The following is a 17178-nucleotide window of genomic DNA, read 5'->3' as shown; positions in this document are numbered from 1 at the left end:
GTCCGACCTTCAGTGACAGGAGAGGACAGACATCGGAGAACACAGTGAGAGACTTTGACAGGCCAAGTGGAAGGATTCATTTCGTCTTAGTACATGCAAGAGTGATTCAAGACCACAGTTTTACACTTGTGAAGAAAAGTATATTGACAGGAGATGTACCTATGACCAGAATGGTTAAGATGCACGTTATCCCTGTGCAGTGGTCTTACGTCTTCAGAAACTCATTATAAAACGTTCCTCTCGGTCAAATGCAGCCTCTCTGTAACACTGCACCTCGCCCAGTGAACTTCATCAGTTCATCGTGCAGCCGACACTGCCGAAGCCTTCCTTCACGGCAAGGGCCGTCTCCACACACTCATACGATGTCATCACTAATCGATGACCCACAAGCGTCGTACCCTGGGGGTTATTTTAAATGCCGCTCGATAGCCAGAATGAGGCCAACCTTGTAATAGTTAAAGTTCAGCTGAATGATAGGTCAACTTGCAGAGAGAGACAGTGACAGGTGGACAAGGACACAAAATAAAAGCAAAAGTGAGTTTTGGGAGACTATGGGTGACGGGAGTTAAGCGAGGACGAGTGAAGTCATACACACCAGAATATTCCACTGGGAGAAGGAACAAGAGCGGAGACAGGAGACAGCATGGAGAGAGAAAGCCAGGGTTAGCGTCACTGGCTAGAAGAAATGGTCACTGTCCGCGGTCAGCGTGCAAAACGATCATCTGCATGAGGACAATCCCCAGCGAGGGCCGGTCCGCGTGTCGAGCCAGGCCGCCCCCCACCCAGCACTCTCGCCCTCGTTAAATCTAGGAGGCTTGCATGCCTGGAGCGATCAGCCTACAAGCAGGCTGGGTTTCTAGCACATTTACATGAGGCGAAGGACAAACAGGGCGTGGGGTGTTTAATACAGGGAGACAGAAACAGATGACATAAGACACTCCACAGCCTCTGCATGGGGTCCTACCAAACAGAACTTTAACAGCAGCTAATCCAGTTTGCTCTCCAGCGCAATTAGCAACTTACTGGACCACAATCCATCATAGTCCTCAACCTAAAATGTGACTGTACTGCGGTTTAACACGCTGTTAACACCTTACCTGATTCCTACTGGCATCCCTTTAAATTCACAGTCTAGTTTTCCTGACGTGAATACGATCAGAGATGAACATGACCGCCATCAGAACATCTTACCCAGCAGGTCGGCCCCCTCATCTACATCTCCAATAAGGTCTGTGCCGGCGGAGGAGAGCTCCTCGAAGAGCGACTCCGTGTTGCGATCAAATGCCAAGTTCTCGACGCCCTTGATAGGGGTACTAGAAACACATAAAACAAACAAAAATTTCATTCGAGAGAGAACTTCAGTTAAAAACAAAAAATCTAGAACAAACATAAAAAGCCAGCAGGAAATGGAGACTTCAAAATATAGGCGAGATGAGCATCCAGTGAGAAAGGCCGTGGCAGGTGGGTAGCAGCAGTGTACCTGGCGGCCTTGTAGCTGCTGAGGTCCATGTCCAGCTCAGGCGTGGACTCGATGATCGCCTGGACCTCCGACTTCTCCTCATTGTCACTTAAACCTGGAGAGAAGCATATTAAACTTTCATTAAAGACCATAACCCCTGAAGGACTCCGTCTGTAAATACTACATAATCTGCCCCTTTGTGTGGCCCGAGAGCCCAGCTTAAAAAAAGATGCGTGATCTTCAAGTTCATCCCTCATATGGTGAAAATGAGAAGCAGTAGAGCGGCCGGGGGGGGGATTGCTGGCGGGGGCCCCTGTCACCCGGCACTCCCCTCACCTATCGCTCACCTATGGAGACAGAATTGGTCCCTGGGGCGGCCTGAACGTCAATGTTCTTACTGCTGTCTGGCTTCCTGCTCCTGCTGTTCAGGTTCTTGTTCAGCCCCTCTGCCTCCGCTTTCTGGGGCGTGTCCACAGAGCCCATGGCCACGTCCGAGGCTGCCGTGGACGCGGGGGGTGGCCGACTTGGAGACTCCTTGGCTGACGTCAGACAGCTCATCCTGTGAAGACATCCCCGCGCAACCATAACAGGGTCACGTGACATACGGACAAGCTGAGCTGAAGCACACCACAGTCACACGACACTCAAGAACAGGTCCTGATGTGGCACTTTTCATTCTAACCAGATTAAGTTTGGATACCACACGACTCCACTGATCACAGATAGTCTGCGAGTGTCAGGGGGGCCACAGACCGTTAGCCCAGAGCCTCTGCATGTCAGCACTGTATCTGGTCATGCACTGATAGTACGTTCCAGATTTATGCACAAAGAATATGTGCGCTCAGTGTATAAGAAACTTAAATCAAATTATCAAATTGTAGGGCTATAGCGCAACCCCACAATATTTTGTTAAAGTATATAATTTATATCGTGCAGTAATCCAAAGCTTAATCATAAATGACTATCAAGTTCAAACTTCTGCCAGGAGGTTTTTCCTCGTGCTATTGACAGGCGTGATCGGCCCAATGCGTCCATCGGCTTGGCTTTGAGCGATGGGCCGAGGGATACGGAGGCGAGGCCACAAGGGACGAACCGTGACCACGTACCCAAAGCGGCACGCGATCTCCGAGACTGGACACACGAGAACGGCACCACACAGGCAGAACACACAAAGACACACCAACGCAGAGCACAAGACGAAACACACTTAGGTATCACTGTGTTTGTCTTTCTCGCACTGAAAAAGAAACACACTTTTGACCCACAAAGCACTTCAGCACTACAAAAAAAGGAAGGTAGAAATTACTACGAAGCACAAATCAAAACCAAACCAGCTACAGCTACTGATTTGTGGCCACCTAGGTGAGGATTAGCGGCTGCAAGATGCCGTCTACCAAGTGACACGCTGACAAAGTGAGAAGCTCTACGACACAACGTGAGTGAATCCATGCAATGGAACCAAAATCAACCTTCTGCATGCAACCAGAAAGTTCAAATTCTCTCAATGCGGCATCAGCATATTTAGAGGTTTTTTTTTTTTTTTTAGCGTTTTACAATCTTAATTGGTCAGTTTGAATGACACTAGAGTTTATGATCCATCACAAACGCTTCATGTCTCTGCGGCTGAAGTGGTTGCATGCAGCAGTGTAGAAACTAAAGGGGGGGGGGGGGGGGGGGGGGTTGGATGCACGAGAAAAATACAGCTAAATCGGAAGATGATACAACAACACACAGCTACAGGCCAAACAACATTCGATTCGGACCACTACTGCCAGAATGCGAAATCGTCACTCCTGCAGCTACAGGACCAACTACCTTGCAGTTGTCAGCCAGCGAATTCCCCCAAGTCTCCTGTGAACTCTTACCCTCCCTTTTCCTTAGAGAATCTTCTGCCTCCAACTGCTTGGGGAAGAGAATTACAATGAAGTGTACGTTCAGAGCAGCGCTAATGCAGCGCGTGGCACCCGGCTCCCCCAGGACTGGCATCAGCAGCCCCGAACAGAAGCACTGCTTCACCATACAGAGGAACCACAGCCTCACCTCGCTGCCAAAGCAACGACAGGCATGTTTCAGCAACGCGCCATTTTCATGGGTTCTTCTGTATGGACAAGCAAGAAAATGCAGGAGAAGAATAACGAGTCTATGTGAGGCTCAACGGCACATCGTCCATCCGAACAACGCCAGACCTTAGGCTGTGACACCTAGATATTCTGGGTTATGGACTCAATGACAAATGAAAGAACACAAAATATTCCAAAAAATGATTAAAAAAAAAACAAATTAGAAAAGAACATTTTCTGAATCAGTTCCCTAACCCCTTCTTCTTAGAACAGTAAAATAAACATTTTCAGGGTGAAATTTGGATGTAACAATGGAGACACACATCATACCATCCATTAATGCTTGAACAACATGTCAGGAAATGTACATTTACACACCTTTTAGATGTACCACACAGTGACTCTTCTTAAGGCACGCAGCGCACCTCACCAAATAAGCTCTCTGCATGGCTCTTATCACTAATATTACATTTCAGCTTCACAACATGAGAGTAAACTGGAAATTGCACTAATTGCTTAAAATTGACCAGCAAAGCAATCAAAAACCAGCAGAACTACATAAACAAACCCGAACTGCAATGAGCCGATATAATAAAAATATTAAAACACAATTAATTACAGTCAGCAATTACTCTCCTCCCCAGCCACATCCTACGGGATCATCTCCTCCCCCTCCTGCTGCTAGCTAAATGGCATCATGGTCGTCTCCGGTTGCCATGGCGCTGCCACGCCACCATTCAGCTTCCACTAAGACACAGGAGCCCAAACCTCACAACAGTAGCAGCTTCATTGGCAGGCTTATTACTAAATGATATTATTCAAAGAAGCAATTCATTTCTTAGATAATGCTGATGAGAGTTACGTGCGTGACTAGACTCTCATTGTGATATCAATAACTTGGGTGACATACTGTTTACAAAGACTGGGTGTGCATATTTATCTATACATCTGCACACACGGGTTGGGTATTTGCACACTGGACGCTCTCTTTGTGTCTGAATGCCTGTCAATCTACACACTGCAGAGAGAGGGAGGTGCACAAGGGGCAGTGCTGTTCCGGCGTGGGTGAGCGGTAACAGCCGGCCGCAACCGGCGGGATCATGGGAACGGAGACGTGCCTTTGTGCAACAGGCCCCGGCTCACTTAAGGAATGTTCTGAGGCGCAGAACAGCGGCCAGAACACAGACGTCTTACAGTGCCGCCATCGCACTGCAGGCATCGACGGGCGAACACTAAAACGTGACAGCTTAGCTGAGCCAGCAGTCAATGCCGTTTCTGTCGATGTACAGTTTGAACTGCTGCTAAATAACTGCAGAGCTCGCCTGTCAATCAAACATGAGTACGGCAGCACAAGGAAAACCCCACGGAACCACAGCGGGAGCCGGGACGCCCATCGCCCCTGTACTCCACCCGAGCAGCAACCTCACCCGCCACTCACTGCAGCATCTGAGCGCGTAACGCGCTCCTTGCGATGCAGATAATGCCCAGGTTGAGTTGGGGGGGGGTGGGGGGAGGTGCCCAGGAGGAGGAGGGCATTTCAAGGTCAGCCGCATGTCGATAAGCGACTCCAGTTACAGATTCAGAGCCTTCGGAGTCCTCTTGGGGTTCGACTTCGGGACTGCTCTGGGGTGTCGAGCCCAAAACGGTATCCCAGAATGCTCTGAACAAGCGCCTGCTCGGGGGGCCCCTCTGGGGCTGGTCGACTGCCAGTTTCTGGCAGGGCAATGAAAAGCTGCCCCCCCCCCCCCCCCAAATGATTTAGCATCCATTTTCTAAAACCGTTTGTCCCATTCAGGGTCGCAGGGGGTTCAGGGCCTATCCCGGATACTATGGGCGCAAGGCAGACCACCAGAAAACTGAGGGAGGGGAACAGCTACGCATAAGGTTGGGCAGACTCACTGCACTGCTTGGCCATTAACAAATTCATACAAGCATGAATGTAATATTCATGAACGCTGAATATTCATGAGGGCCTGAGACGCTGGCCAATTGTGGGCCGGGGCTGAGGACGTGGGGACAGGGGGGTCTATACCAGGGCCCCCAAAGCTGGCTCCTCCCCCAGGAAGTGGCCTGATCTGGGATACAACGACCACAATGAACTGGAGAGAGGAAGGCAGTAGTGCCAGGATGGCTTGTTCCCAATGAGCAAATTAACCCACAGAAAAGGACGGCAGACACATAAAGAGCCAGTTTTTCAGTCAGTACCTCACTTCAGAGACAAACGCAGCTCGCCCTCCAGACCCAATCTACCGACAGCACCGAATATCAGAGCCTGTGCGATGGAGCTTCTCCATTTACGTCTATTCTGGAATTAAGCTGACAAGTAGAAAATATTGCCAATCTGCAATCTGAGAGACAGGGACGCACAAAGATGGTCAATGGCGCTCAATCGACAACGAGGGAGACGCTCTGCTCGAGGCAAAGGCGGGACGCTCACGCACCTTGAGGCTGGTGTTGTGAACGCGGGTGACTGAGGTCGTTGTACCTCCAGGTGTCCGTACCAGGGGTCTCCGCCCTCTCCCTCTGGAGGTCGGGGGTGAGGAGAGCATCTCCTCCAGGCAGAGGGAATATGGCCAGAGACACGGGCCGCTCCTTTCTGCGGAGAGACAGAGACAAGCAGAGCTGCTTCAGGGGGGTGTGGAAGGGAGGTGGGGGAGGTGAGCAGCATCTGTAGAGAGACCATGACCAGCCAATCATACAGGACTGTCAACTTTGGGGAAACGGGGGCTGTACTTTATAACTTACCATGTCAGGGGCAAGCTAACACAGCACAGGTAGAACATTAACGTGATTCAGATCAATGCACCCTAACCCCCTACATACAATATGTATACGCAATTCACAATTTACATTTAAAACATTGGCCATTTGCAAACTTCACTGACTTCCAGAAATACTCCACTGTCAGGATGCACTCTCTCCTAGAGATCTCCATGGCAACAAAACATCATCCCATTATACTGAACAATACCCAGCACACATTACACACACACCCTCCATATCGTGAGCGAAAGCTCTAGATTTTTCAGTATCTCAACAGAAACCAACACCACAAGCGGACATGACGTCATTGCTCTGCTGCTGTTGTATTAGTCCTGCCTGCTCCGTTCCTCTAGCTAGCTAATGATGTCAGTTTCCCCTAAGCATCAAGCCCAGCGGCACATGGGTGGGGGAGGGGGAGATTCCCACATGGACAGCATAGAGAAAAACAAACAAGCGGCCACAGAAAGGCAGCCTAATCTACACCGTGCAAGAGAAACGTCAGTATTACGTGGCTAAGAACACACTGAAACACAGAGAACGCAGCTAGCACAGAGAACGCAGCTAGCACAGAGAACGCAGCTAGCACAGCATTCAGGCGGCTTGCTAGCTGTGACGTTTTAAATCAGCTGCTATTCTCACGCGTCCAACCAGCCTGCAGTGGAACCATAAGACCACAGCTGTTACTCTCTCCTCATCAGTGATATACAAACATATCCAGTATAATAAAGGCCCAAATGCTGATGACATGGTTTCTTACTGAAGAAGGGGTCAGTTCAAGGGGTTATGCTGCGAGGATGTCAGCAAACAGGCATCATTCAGGTCATGTTCACGCACCACTTGTACCCAGAGGCTCCGGGGCTGGTAAGGGAGACTCGAGCAGATTGACGGGGAGCACAGTATCTGCAGTTGGTGAGCAAAGTGGGAGGGATTCACAGTGCCACAGGGCGGGAAATGCATGCCCTCCCCCCCAAAGGGTGGGAAGGAAGGCGCGATGTTTGCAACGAGCCAAAGTTTCGATTTGAAACTCCGCAGAGCGATGACCACGAGTCTCGATTTACCATCACTATGGAAAACCTCTGACTGCAAGCTCATCCATCAATCTCCCATCATTTAACCCCCATCCAGTCGTGGGGTCACGGCAGAAGAGGGGCTGGGAAGCCCCCTGAAAGCTGCGAGTCTCTACGGACGCTTTGCTCCAATGCAGCGGGACGTGACGCAGACTCGGTGCCTGGAATGTTTACAGTCGCTCGGAGTGTGAGCAGATCGGCAACACGCCACGTGCATGCCGGCGACAACGCAACGTCAGGAAAATCAAAGCATCCATGTGACCTGGGTGACGGTCTGTCCTCCAGGAACCACGAATACTCAAGGCTGCAGCTGAAAACTACGGCCAGAGAGGAATAATGATGCACGGGGATTAGTTATATCCATGACGCAGGGCAGAGGGGGGACGACCCCCCACCCCCACACACACACACACACACACACACACACACACACACACACACACACACACACACACACACACACACACCACACACACACACACAAGCCCTAAAGAAACACATGAACAGCCCTGACACGTGTGTCAACACGAAGGGGGTGAGCGTTGCTGAAAGCACAGGACGGGCACATGGACCCGACAGAAAATCTGCAGCCAACAGCGACTCTCAAACAATAACCCACAACAGCAGGCTTGGGGGGGGGGGGGGGGGGGGGGGGGGGGGGGCGGCTTCACAGTTCAAAGGCAGGACAAGCGGCCCTTTGTAGTGCAGCGGTGATGCATTGTTCACACGACAGCTCTGAAGCCGAGGACTTTGGATTAAAAAAAAAAAGTTCAAAACACAACAGACATTAAAATGCTGAGAGGTCAGCATCACCCACCGGTCTCAGGCGGGGAGCCATTTTAAAACACCTCCGAAAGTGCTGCCGTCTCACCGATACCGAGAGAGAGACTGCGGGGACAACTCCGGGAGGAGCGAGGATGCGGGGGAGCGTGCAGAGCAGGGGAGGCGAGGGGAGAGAGCGAGCGAGCGAGCGCCATGCCTACCTGGAGGCGATCCGCGGCAGTGACTGCGTCAGCGCAGGCAGTCCGGTGGACACGGAGTAGTGGACCAGCAGCAGAAACGGACAGCGAGACCAGGATGGCCGAGTTAATGACCACGGCCCCGCCGACAAAGCCGAACACGAAGAGCAGCATGCACCCGGGGCTCATGGCTGTGCCCTGGCATGGTGGGGGGGGCGCCACACGCCAAGGGGGGGGGGGGGGGGGGGCTGGGGGGCGATGCCGCTGACGTGGGAGCGCCCGCGCCAAAGTGATCCCGGGGATGCGGAGGCGGCAGCGTAGTCGAGCGTCTCTCAGGTCTGAGGCAGGAGGCGTAACATCATCGCAGAAACGGGGGCGGGGGAGCAGATCCTGACCGACCGACGGACGGATGGACGGACGGTCACCCGCGGCGGCTGCCTTCCGGTTCCCTCGCTGCCATGCTGCCCTCTCTCCGCTGCTCAGACCGGCTCCCGCTCGCCCTCTCCGTCACACTCTCTCACTCTCTCGCCCAGCATCGGGCTTATTAAATATTCCTCCCCTCGCACCCCCCCCCCCCCCCACCACCTCCCAGCTCATTGGCCAGAGGACAAAAGAGAAGAAAAAAACTAAGTGAAGACGGCTCTGCAGGCTTTGAAAAGCCGAGAGGCTCGAATAAAACCTCAGTCGATCAGCGAGCCCGAGAGGCCAGGCTGAAAGCTGCTGATAACAGGAGCGCATGCTGAGTGTGTGTGTCTATTAGTGGGTGCGTGAGCGCGCAAGCGCAGTTAGAAATATCGTTAACAACATGAACAGGCTTTATATAAAAAAAAAAATACAAAAATCAGGACACCCATTTCAAATACTATACAAATCCATCCGAATAATAGGCCGATAACTTAAAGCCCCCCAAGGCAGAGCACACACAGCACTGACCCCAAGCCTTAATACACGCCTTCTCCCGAGAGCAGGGACCAATCAGAACTGCATTACACACCAGGGTGCGCACATACTGCACTGTACAGCAAGGAAGCATGCAGTTAACCTGACTGAATTCTCCAAACCTGTCTGAAATAACACCCACTGGTTGGGTCCAGGGGCAAAAAGCCCCACCACTCTCAGGCGAGAGAGAGATCCTGGCTGACATCCTGCTGGAGGAAGTCAACGCCACACGGGGCTGCTTCTTAGCAACCTCCTCCCGGAGCGCAAATTGCCCAGCGGGTCCCGCATCATGTATGCTTCTCGTTTGCAGTTACAATGTAATAATCACGTTACACGGACCGTCACATGCTTTAGAGCAGGGTCTCTCAAACTGGGCCTCGGGGACCTGAGACAGTCCGTGAGGGAGCAAAAATGTGAACTGTCTGGCAGGGAGCTGGGAGGGAGCAAAAACATGGACCATCTGTGGATCCCTGAGGGCCAGCTTGGGAAATACCGCTTTAGAGAGCGTCGCTCGAGCACCCACCTACCGCTCACATGACTCAGACAAAGCCTCCCCCAGAAGATTTAAACTGACAAACAAGGGACAAGCCCCTAGGCAACAAATAAAAGTGCGTCCTGAACCAGGTCACCCTGTCTGCATGCACAACACTGAGAGGGAGGCCTGCCAGTCCAAGGGCCCCCTGCAGGGGCCGTGCGCCGGGGCCCCACCGGCTACCAAAGGCCTGCCAGAGGAGGCCCCGCTAGCAGCAAGGTGACAGACACCCAGTCCAGTTAAGAGACTATTTTTTCCTACTCAAAGCTTAACATGTAACGAGGACATGGCTATATAAAGAACAGCAAACTAAAAACCCATAAACACAAAGAAACACAGAGAAGCAGCCATTCTCCATACATCCTAAGTGCTGCCCCAATAGGCTTCCTTCGTCAGTCAGCTGACATCCTCTGGTCTTATGGAGGAAATTAGCCAAAATCAGGGCCACCTAGGATTCACTATTATAGGCATCCAAGTGCACCGAGCCCATGAAAGATCAACCCCATCATCCAGACGCTGACCTGCGTCATCACTCCAGCTCAGAAGCCACAAAGGTGGCCGCTTACGGCGCCGGCAGCGGTCATGCAGGCCGAGATGGACGCCTCTAAGAGCGAGTGGTGCAGGGTAGAGCCGGGCATGTTTTACCGCAGGTGGCCGGGGTCTTACCTGACCCTGCCGAAGGTCCCCGTGTCAGAAGCCTCTCCACCCGTCAGCTGCTGAAGCTTCGTTCGTTCTAAGTGCTCCATGTAGTTGTGGATCATCTGGAACAGATGGAAGGAAATACAGTTCAGTCTATGGGCCAGAACAAACCTCAAAACACTGCTCAGTGGACTTCTGTGAGAACCTTCCTGGTGCTTCCTATTGATTCTGTATCAATGTCTAACCCCGATAAGTTCTCCGGGGTAAGTTCTCCTGCAGAGAACAATGGCGAGGAGAGCTGGCACATCCTGCCGGACGACCCGTGAATGGGTCCCTTTCTGCAATGAAGTGCTGCAGCTGGGGTGGGGTCTGCCCAGATCCAGCACACACAGACACAGGGGTACTTTAAGAGCTTAGTCTGATGCACTGAACCAGAAGCTTTGAAAGAATTGGGTCAGCTTCCCAACTGCCTGGAACACAGTCTCAGAGATTCCTCTTCTTTGAGAAACAGCAAATTTGATCCACGTTGTATATAAATGGCAGAGAGTTCAGGGGTCAGATGGATCGAAGCGTAGCAACCTGAAGCTTCGCCGAAATGACACAGGCGTGGCCAAAGGTCTTGGTACTCTACCACTTTTAAAAAACAGAATCTCAGTTTTCTGTGAAATAAGCTGAAACTGAGAAAAATCATTAGTAACCGTCGTGATTCATTCCATATTCATTCCAACAACTGAAAATGTCATGGACAAAATTACTGGGACCCCTAGCCAAATATTTTTCTAGCATATTCGTTCAAGGGAATAACTGTAGTGGCAGGCTTTCAGGGTACTCTTATAAATATGTTTTGGGTCGTTATCCTGCTAGAAGACCCTTTACCTGCAATAGAGACAGAGTTTTCCCAACACTGGGCAGAAGGGCTGTGCGATTTTGGGCAAAATCAGAGTTACTGTGAGTTAATTGAGAAATAAGCAAACAATGTTATTGCTCAAACCAGGGTTGGAAAATTTTCCTCCTCCTTACCATCACAAGAAAGGTCTTTAGGTCGGAGTCATTTTATTCTCACCGTTGAAGCTTAAATTCTATCACCTTGTCACACACATTAGACTGGTTTTCAGATGTGCCTCCTCTCCCTGTGCAACTTCATCTCACCGTACAACGCAGTGCTGTCGTATGTCGATACAGCTACGGGAGGGAAAAGGTGCTCCTTGTTTGATGAAATGGATCTCTGTCAAGTACGGCTTTAACAGCAGTCATATTCACTGCACTGCTTACAGTGCCCGAAAATAATGTGATATAAAACCAAAATTTAAAGAAATAAAAGCTAACGATGTAAAGCGAAAAAGGATATTATTGGATGTGACCTGCTGTCAGTTATAAGAATACTGGTAATTATCTGTTTCTTCAAACATTGGGGGTAACACTGAAACAAGTGAAATTGGCAAAGTCTGCAGAATTCATCTGACTGGGTACAGGAACTGCAGAGAAAAACCGTGCGGGCAAAAAAGTGCAGTGTATTAGTGCAGTGTATTAGTGCAGTGTATTCACAGGTATGTACAGTCATGGCCAAAAGTTCTGAGAATGACACAAGTATTGGTTTTCATAAAGTTTGTTGCTTCAGTGTTTGTAGATCTTTTTGTAAGATGTTTCTATGGTTTACTGAAGTATTATTACAAGCATTTCATAAGTGTCAAAGGCTTTTATTGACAATTACATCAAGTTTATGCAAAGAGTCAATATTTGCAGTGGCAGCCCTTCTTTTTCAAGACCACTGCAATTTTCCCTAGAATCCTGTCAATCAATTTTGGGCCAAATCCTGACTGATGGCAGCCCATTCTTGCATAATCAATGCTTGGAGTTTGTCAGAAATTGTGGGTTTTTGTTTGTCCACCCGCCTCTTGAGGACTGACCCCAAGCTCTCAATGGGATTAAGGTCTGGGGAGTTTCCTGGTCCTGGACCCAAAATGTCGATATTTTGTTCCCCGACCCACATAGTTATGACTTTTGCCTTATGGCATGGTGCTCCATCATGCTGGAAGAGGCATTGTCCATCACCAAACTGTTCTTGGATGGTTGGGGGGATGTTTTGGTATCATTCTTTATTCATGGCTGGGTTATTATGCAAAACTGAGTGATCCCACTCCCTTGGCTGAGAACTCCACACGTGAATGGTTTACTGTTGGCATGACACAGGACTGATGGTAGCGCTCACCTTTTCTTCTCCGGACAATCTTTTTCCCGGATGCCCCTAACAATCGGAAAGGGGATTCATCAGAGAAAATGACTTTACCCAGTCCCTCAGCAGTCCAATTCCTGTACCTTTTGCAGAATGTCAGTCTGTCCCTGAAGTTTTTCTGGGAGAGAAGTGGCTTCTTTGCTGCCCTTCTTGACACCAGGCCATCCTCCAAAATCTTCATCTCACTGTGTGTGCAGATGCACTCACACCTGCCTGCTGTCATTCCTGAGCAAACAATCAACTTTAGGAGACAGTCCTGGCGCTTACTGGACTTTCTTAGGCCCTGAAGCCTTCTTCACAACAAATGAATCTCTCTCCTTGAAGTTCTTGATGATCTGATAAATGGTTGATTAGGTGCAATCGTACAAGCAGCAATATCCTTGCCTGTGAAGTCATTTTTGTACAAAGCAATGATGACTGCGTGTGTTTCCTTGCAGGTAACCATGGTTACCAGAGGAACGCAGTGGAAAAGTTTTTTTTTTGGGGGGGGGGGGGGATTAAAGTTAATTTTCAGGGCAATTAACTGCAATTCATCTGATCACTCTTCATAACATTCTGGAGCATATGCAAACTGCCACCATAAAAACTGAGGCAGCACACTGTGAAAATTATATTTCTGTCACTCAAAACTATTGGCCACGGCTGTACAAGAAACATGTAATGCTTATCGTTGTATTGTTTTGTTATTGTTATACTATTGTTATTTTCGTTAATCTTATTTTCGGTAATTTAATTATGTTGCTTATCAATGTTAACACTGTAGTGCTGTGCCACTTCATCCAGTGAACACTGCCCACGTGGCACCTTCTCCGACACCTGTGTTCTCTGTCATATTGTTACATCGGTTGTACTTATTCTACGTCACCGTTTCTGACCTATTGTGTGGGTACTGCATGCTCCCCTGCGCATTAGCGTATGTATACGTTTATGTTTTTTATTTCTTAGCTATTATTCTCCTTTCCACTCTCCCTCATTGCCTTATTTAGAATCTCTGCACTTTATGTATATATATTTGCACCACAGTCCAATGGAACATTATTCCGCGCCACTGTGAGCTGTGGATTGTATATAGATGGTATGACAAAGATCCACTTGATTTGATTTCACTCCAGGATGTCTTGATACTCTTTTCATTGCACTGTGATTCACAATCGGAAGAGTGTTCATTTGTTTGAAAGCATCATTTTGTCTTCTGTAAACATCTCAGCTACTGTCACTTACGAAAAGACTCTAATTTTCTTTAATCTCTCCAAAAGGATATTCTCCCCCAAAGATTGTACCTTGTCAACATTCATTTTCATCCAGCTACAATTTACAGTTAGGCTTTTTTGTGTCAGTGGTTTAGAAGTGGGGTCTTCCTGGGTCTTCTACTACTGAACCAACTTTCATTCCGACAGCAACTGATGGTGCAAAGTGATACAGTTGTACTTTGATCTTGTTGACATTTTCCTTGAATCTTTTGCCATCATTTGAACTGTCCCTCTGTTCATTCTGGGTGAACTTTCCTCTTGCTGCCACATCCAGGGAGGCTGCCTGCAGTCCCATGCTGGAGTCATGAAGCTCTTTGGATATCCGCTTCTCGTCCATGTTCAGTGTGATGCACACAAACAGCAGAGTACTTTACTCCTTTCAAGTAGGCTGAGAGACTACGACTGAAGACTCCTACGATACTAATTAAATGAAACAGTCTGCTTGAGGTATCCACTATAATGCAATTATTAAGGGGCCCCGATTAATTTTGCTCATGCCATTTTCGTTTATTATTTACTATTAGGGGTGTAACGATATACTCAGCCCACGAGACGAGACACGACATTGGGTTCACGAGAACGAGACGAGATAATATTTTAACAATATTCTAAGAAAAACTTCTGGAAATATATTACTGGAAAGCAACCTTTTATTTGGTTATTTTGAAAGACAAAATTGCTAAATAAAGCAGATGTATGATGAAATGTGTTAAATAATCACCATCATCAAATGCAGAAAACAGAACAAATATCTATCACCATAAAATATTTCACCACAAACTCAAATGACAGGCTTCTCCTATATTTGACTTCTCAATTGAACATAAAATAGAATATAAATAAAACAATATAAATAACAAAACATAAAACATATTTTTTTAATGTTTTCTTCACCGGTGCAGTGGATTTCAGTACAGAGCTCTGATGGTGCTGCAGATAGCTCTGCACAGCAGTAGCGTTAGCCGCTGTGTACGGCGTTATTTTCCTACAATGCGTACAGATGGTTCGTGTTTTGTCTGTCACCCTTTCGCCGCTTTTATTTTCCGCTGGGTCCCCAAAATGCTGCCACGCAAAACATTTAAATGTCTGGGGCATCTGCTATGGTAATTTCTTTATTCTTTTTTTTTTTTAAGTGGAAGGGCACCAGTACCTTTGGCCGGCTCCATATTTATGCTCTTTTAACATATTAATATAAGCATTTGAGTGCCAGTACATGCAACAGCATTATGCCACAACATCCCTCTAAAACAGGAAAGAGGTGGTCTGAATGGCTGCTGTAGTTGTGCGAATCGATACAACATGAAATCTGAGCTCTTCTTGCATACTGCTGAAAAATAAAGAAAAGAAGAGTGGATCTATGTGATCCACAGCAACAACTGGAGTCCAAACTCCGAAACAAGGATTTGTGGTTGTCATGTCATGTTGGTTACGTTCGATTTTTTAGTTAGAAACCGTACTGACTACTCAATTAAATATTTAGCAGCATTCATAAATATTATATGAAACTGTACGGGTTTTGTCAGCATTTATTAAAACAAAATCAATATGTTCTACATACAAAGTGGAGAATGGTTAGGTAGGGTTAGGTAGCCACAGCAAAGACAGGGGCTACTGCACAAAGCAAGTTCAGACAGATTAAGCGTTTCTACAAAACATATCGTCAGGAAACCCGATTGCTGGCCATATATAAATGTCCATGGTCCTCTGGTCCTTTGGTAAGTTAGACAGATCCATGTTGAGTTCAACCGATTAAGCAGGTAAGTTTGCCCCCGACTAAAATCAGCCATATTGCAGCATGTTTTGCTACTCAGTACATCTGAGGAGGAATGTTCGGGGGGAGAACGTGACATCAGTGCATGCATTCCCCCCATCTACTGAGACAAATGTGTATTGCACTAATTTGTGCGTAATTTGGATGGGTTTGCTCCTGCAGACCAACGACATGCAGGCAGCTACATTGCTATCCCTGTGGTACGTGAGGCTCAGCCAGTAAAACAGGATTATTCCAGGTACTTTGGTTTCATGACATGCGGTTCAGGCAAACCGGCATCTCTGAACTGGCTGTGTGTGTGTGGGTATATATGTGCCCTGTAATGGACTGGTATCCCCTCCAGGATGAACCCCAACCCTGTGTCCTAAGCTGTCATGGAGAGCCTGTAGGCACCGTCGACCCCCCCCCGAATGGGTGAATGGACCCATAATCACTCAAGAGGGCTGCAGGGGCACATGAGCATATCTGCGTGACCCCTGGTGCGACGGCCCCCCCAGCTCCCCCTTACCTCCGTGTGCCTCTGATGGAGCGCATTGTACTCCTTCCTGAGCTCGGTCTCTCGCTCCTCCAGCCTGCTGACTGAAAGAGGGGACATGCGGTTGGCAGATGGCATGGCATGGTTAATGAGGGGCACAGTCAGACACCGCAGGTGCCCTGGCAAATTGACACCTTGCCCCCCCTCGCCTAATTTTATGTATTATTGTACATATTCAAGGCCCCCTGTAACATGCTGGGCCCCCGGAATCTGCCTGGGTATCCATGCCTCGACTGCACCCCTGGGCACAACTGACGCAACACAACCAGTTTGGACACAACAGTCCGCTGGAACAAACCAGTAAATATCTGGCTAAAACATAAGCCCCGTTAGAGTACCCAACTACACAGAGCAAGTTATTTTGATACGATAAATCTAATTTGTGGCGAGTAGCAAATTCACCAACATAAGTAACCGTTTACATTCTTATGAAAATGTTTTTTAAATGTTTCATAAAAATCCACAAACCAATAATAAATAATAAAGCAAAAATAAATAAAAAATTCTTGATTTATTGATTATAGGAATCCACATTCATTTGTATATTATCTGCGATACTGGAAGGAAAGAGAACCACTTAATATGACCGCATATGTACTTGCAGTGGAAAATGTACTTTGAATTGACCTGTTCTGTGGTGCAACATCGGTTGCAAAATTGAATAAGCGGATGTTGTATTTTAAAGCTACTGCCGGTTGCAGTAAGGCAGAGTGTCCACAAGATGTCCTCTGTACAACAGGACAAAAGTCTGCGCAACTCACCACCAATGCCAGCGGGAGATATAAAACGCAGGAAACCCAGTAATCTCTCAGTTGATTTCAAATGGGCTTCCTTTGGAGGTCACTGAACAGCATAATCCCTCTGTTAGCCATGTGATTAATCTAAGCCTAGTATGACAAATACCATTCCTTCGGCATAAACAAAAACTGAGAATGGCAATATATTTTCACTCAACTGCAAAAATAACCATT

At 48.2% G+C, this 17178-nt stretch overlaps 1 protein-coding gene across 1 annotated transcript in view; it reads right to left on the bottom strand.

Moving 5' to 3' along the window:
- Window positions 1-17178, bottom strand: part of spag9b (sperm associated antigen 9b) — a 54319-nt gene that overhangs the window by 18684 nt on the left and 18457 nt on the right. Inside the window, 9 exon segments of the mRNA XM_049013280.1 lie at window positions 1192-1313; window positions 1481-1574; window positions 1807-1972; window positions 1974-2018; window positions 3275-3358; window positions 5961-5975; window positions 5977-6115; window positions 10446-10540; window positions 16181-16251. Of these exon segments, the coding sequence (XP_048869237.1) occupies window positions 1192-1313; window positions 1481-1574; window positions 1807-1972; window positions 1974-2018; window positions 3275-3358; window positions 5961-5975; window positions 5977-6115; window positions 10446-10540; window positions 16181-16251 (831 nt within the window).

Source organism: Brienomyrus brachyistius, chromosome 5, assembly GCF_023856365.1.
Source record: "Brienomyrus brachyistius isolate T26 chromosome 5, BBRACH_0.4, whole genome shotgun sequence".
Lineage (NCBI taxonomy): Eukaryota > Metazoa > Chordata > Actinopteri > Osteoglossiformes > Mormyridae > Brienomyrus > Brienomyrus brachyistius.
This window is presented reverse-complemented; position numbering and strand designations above follow the sequence as displayed.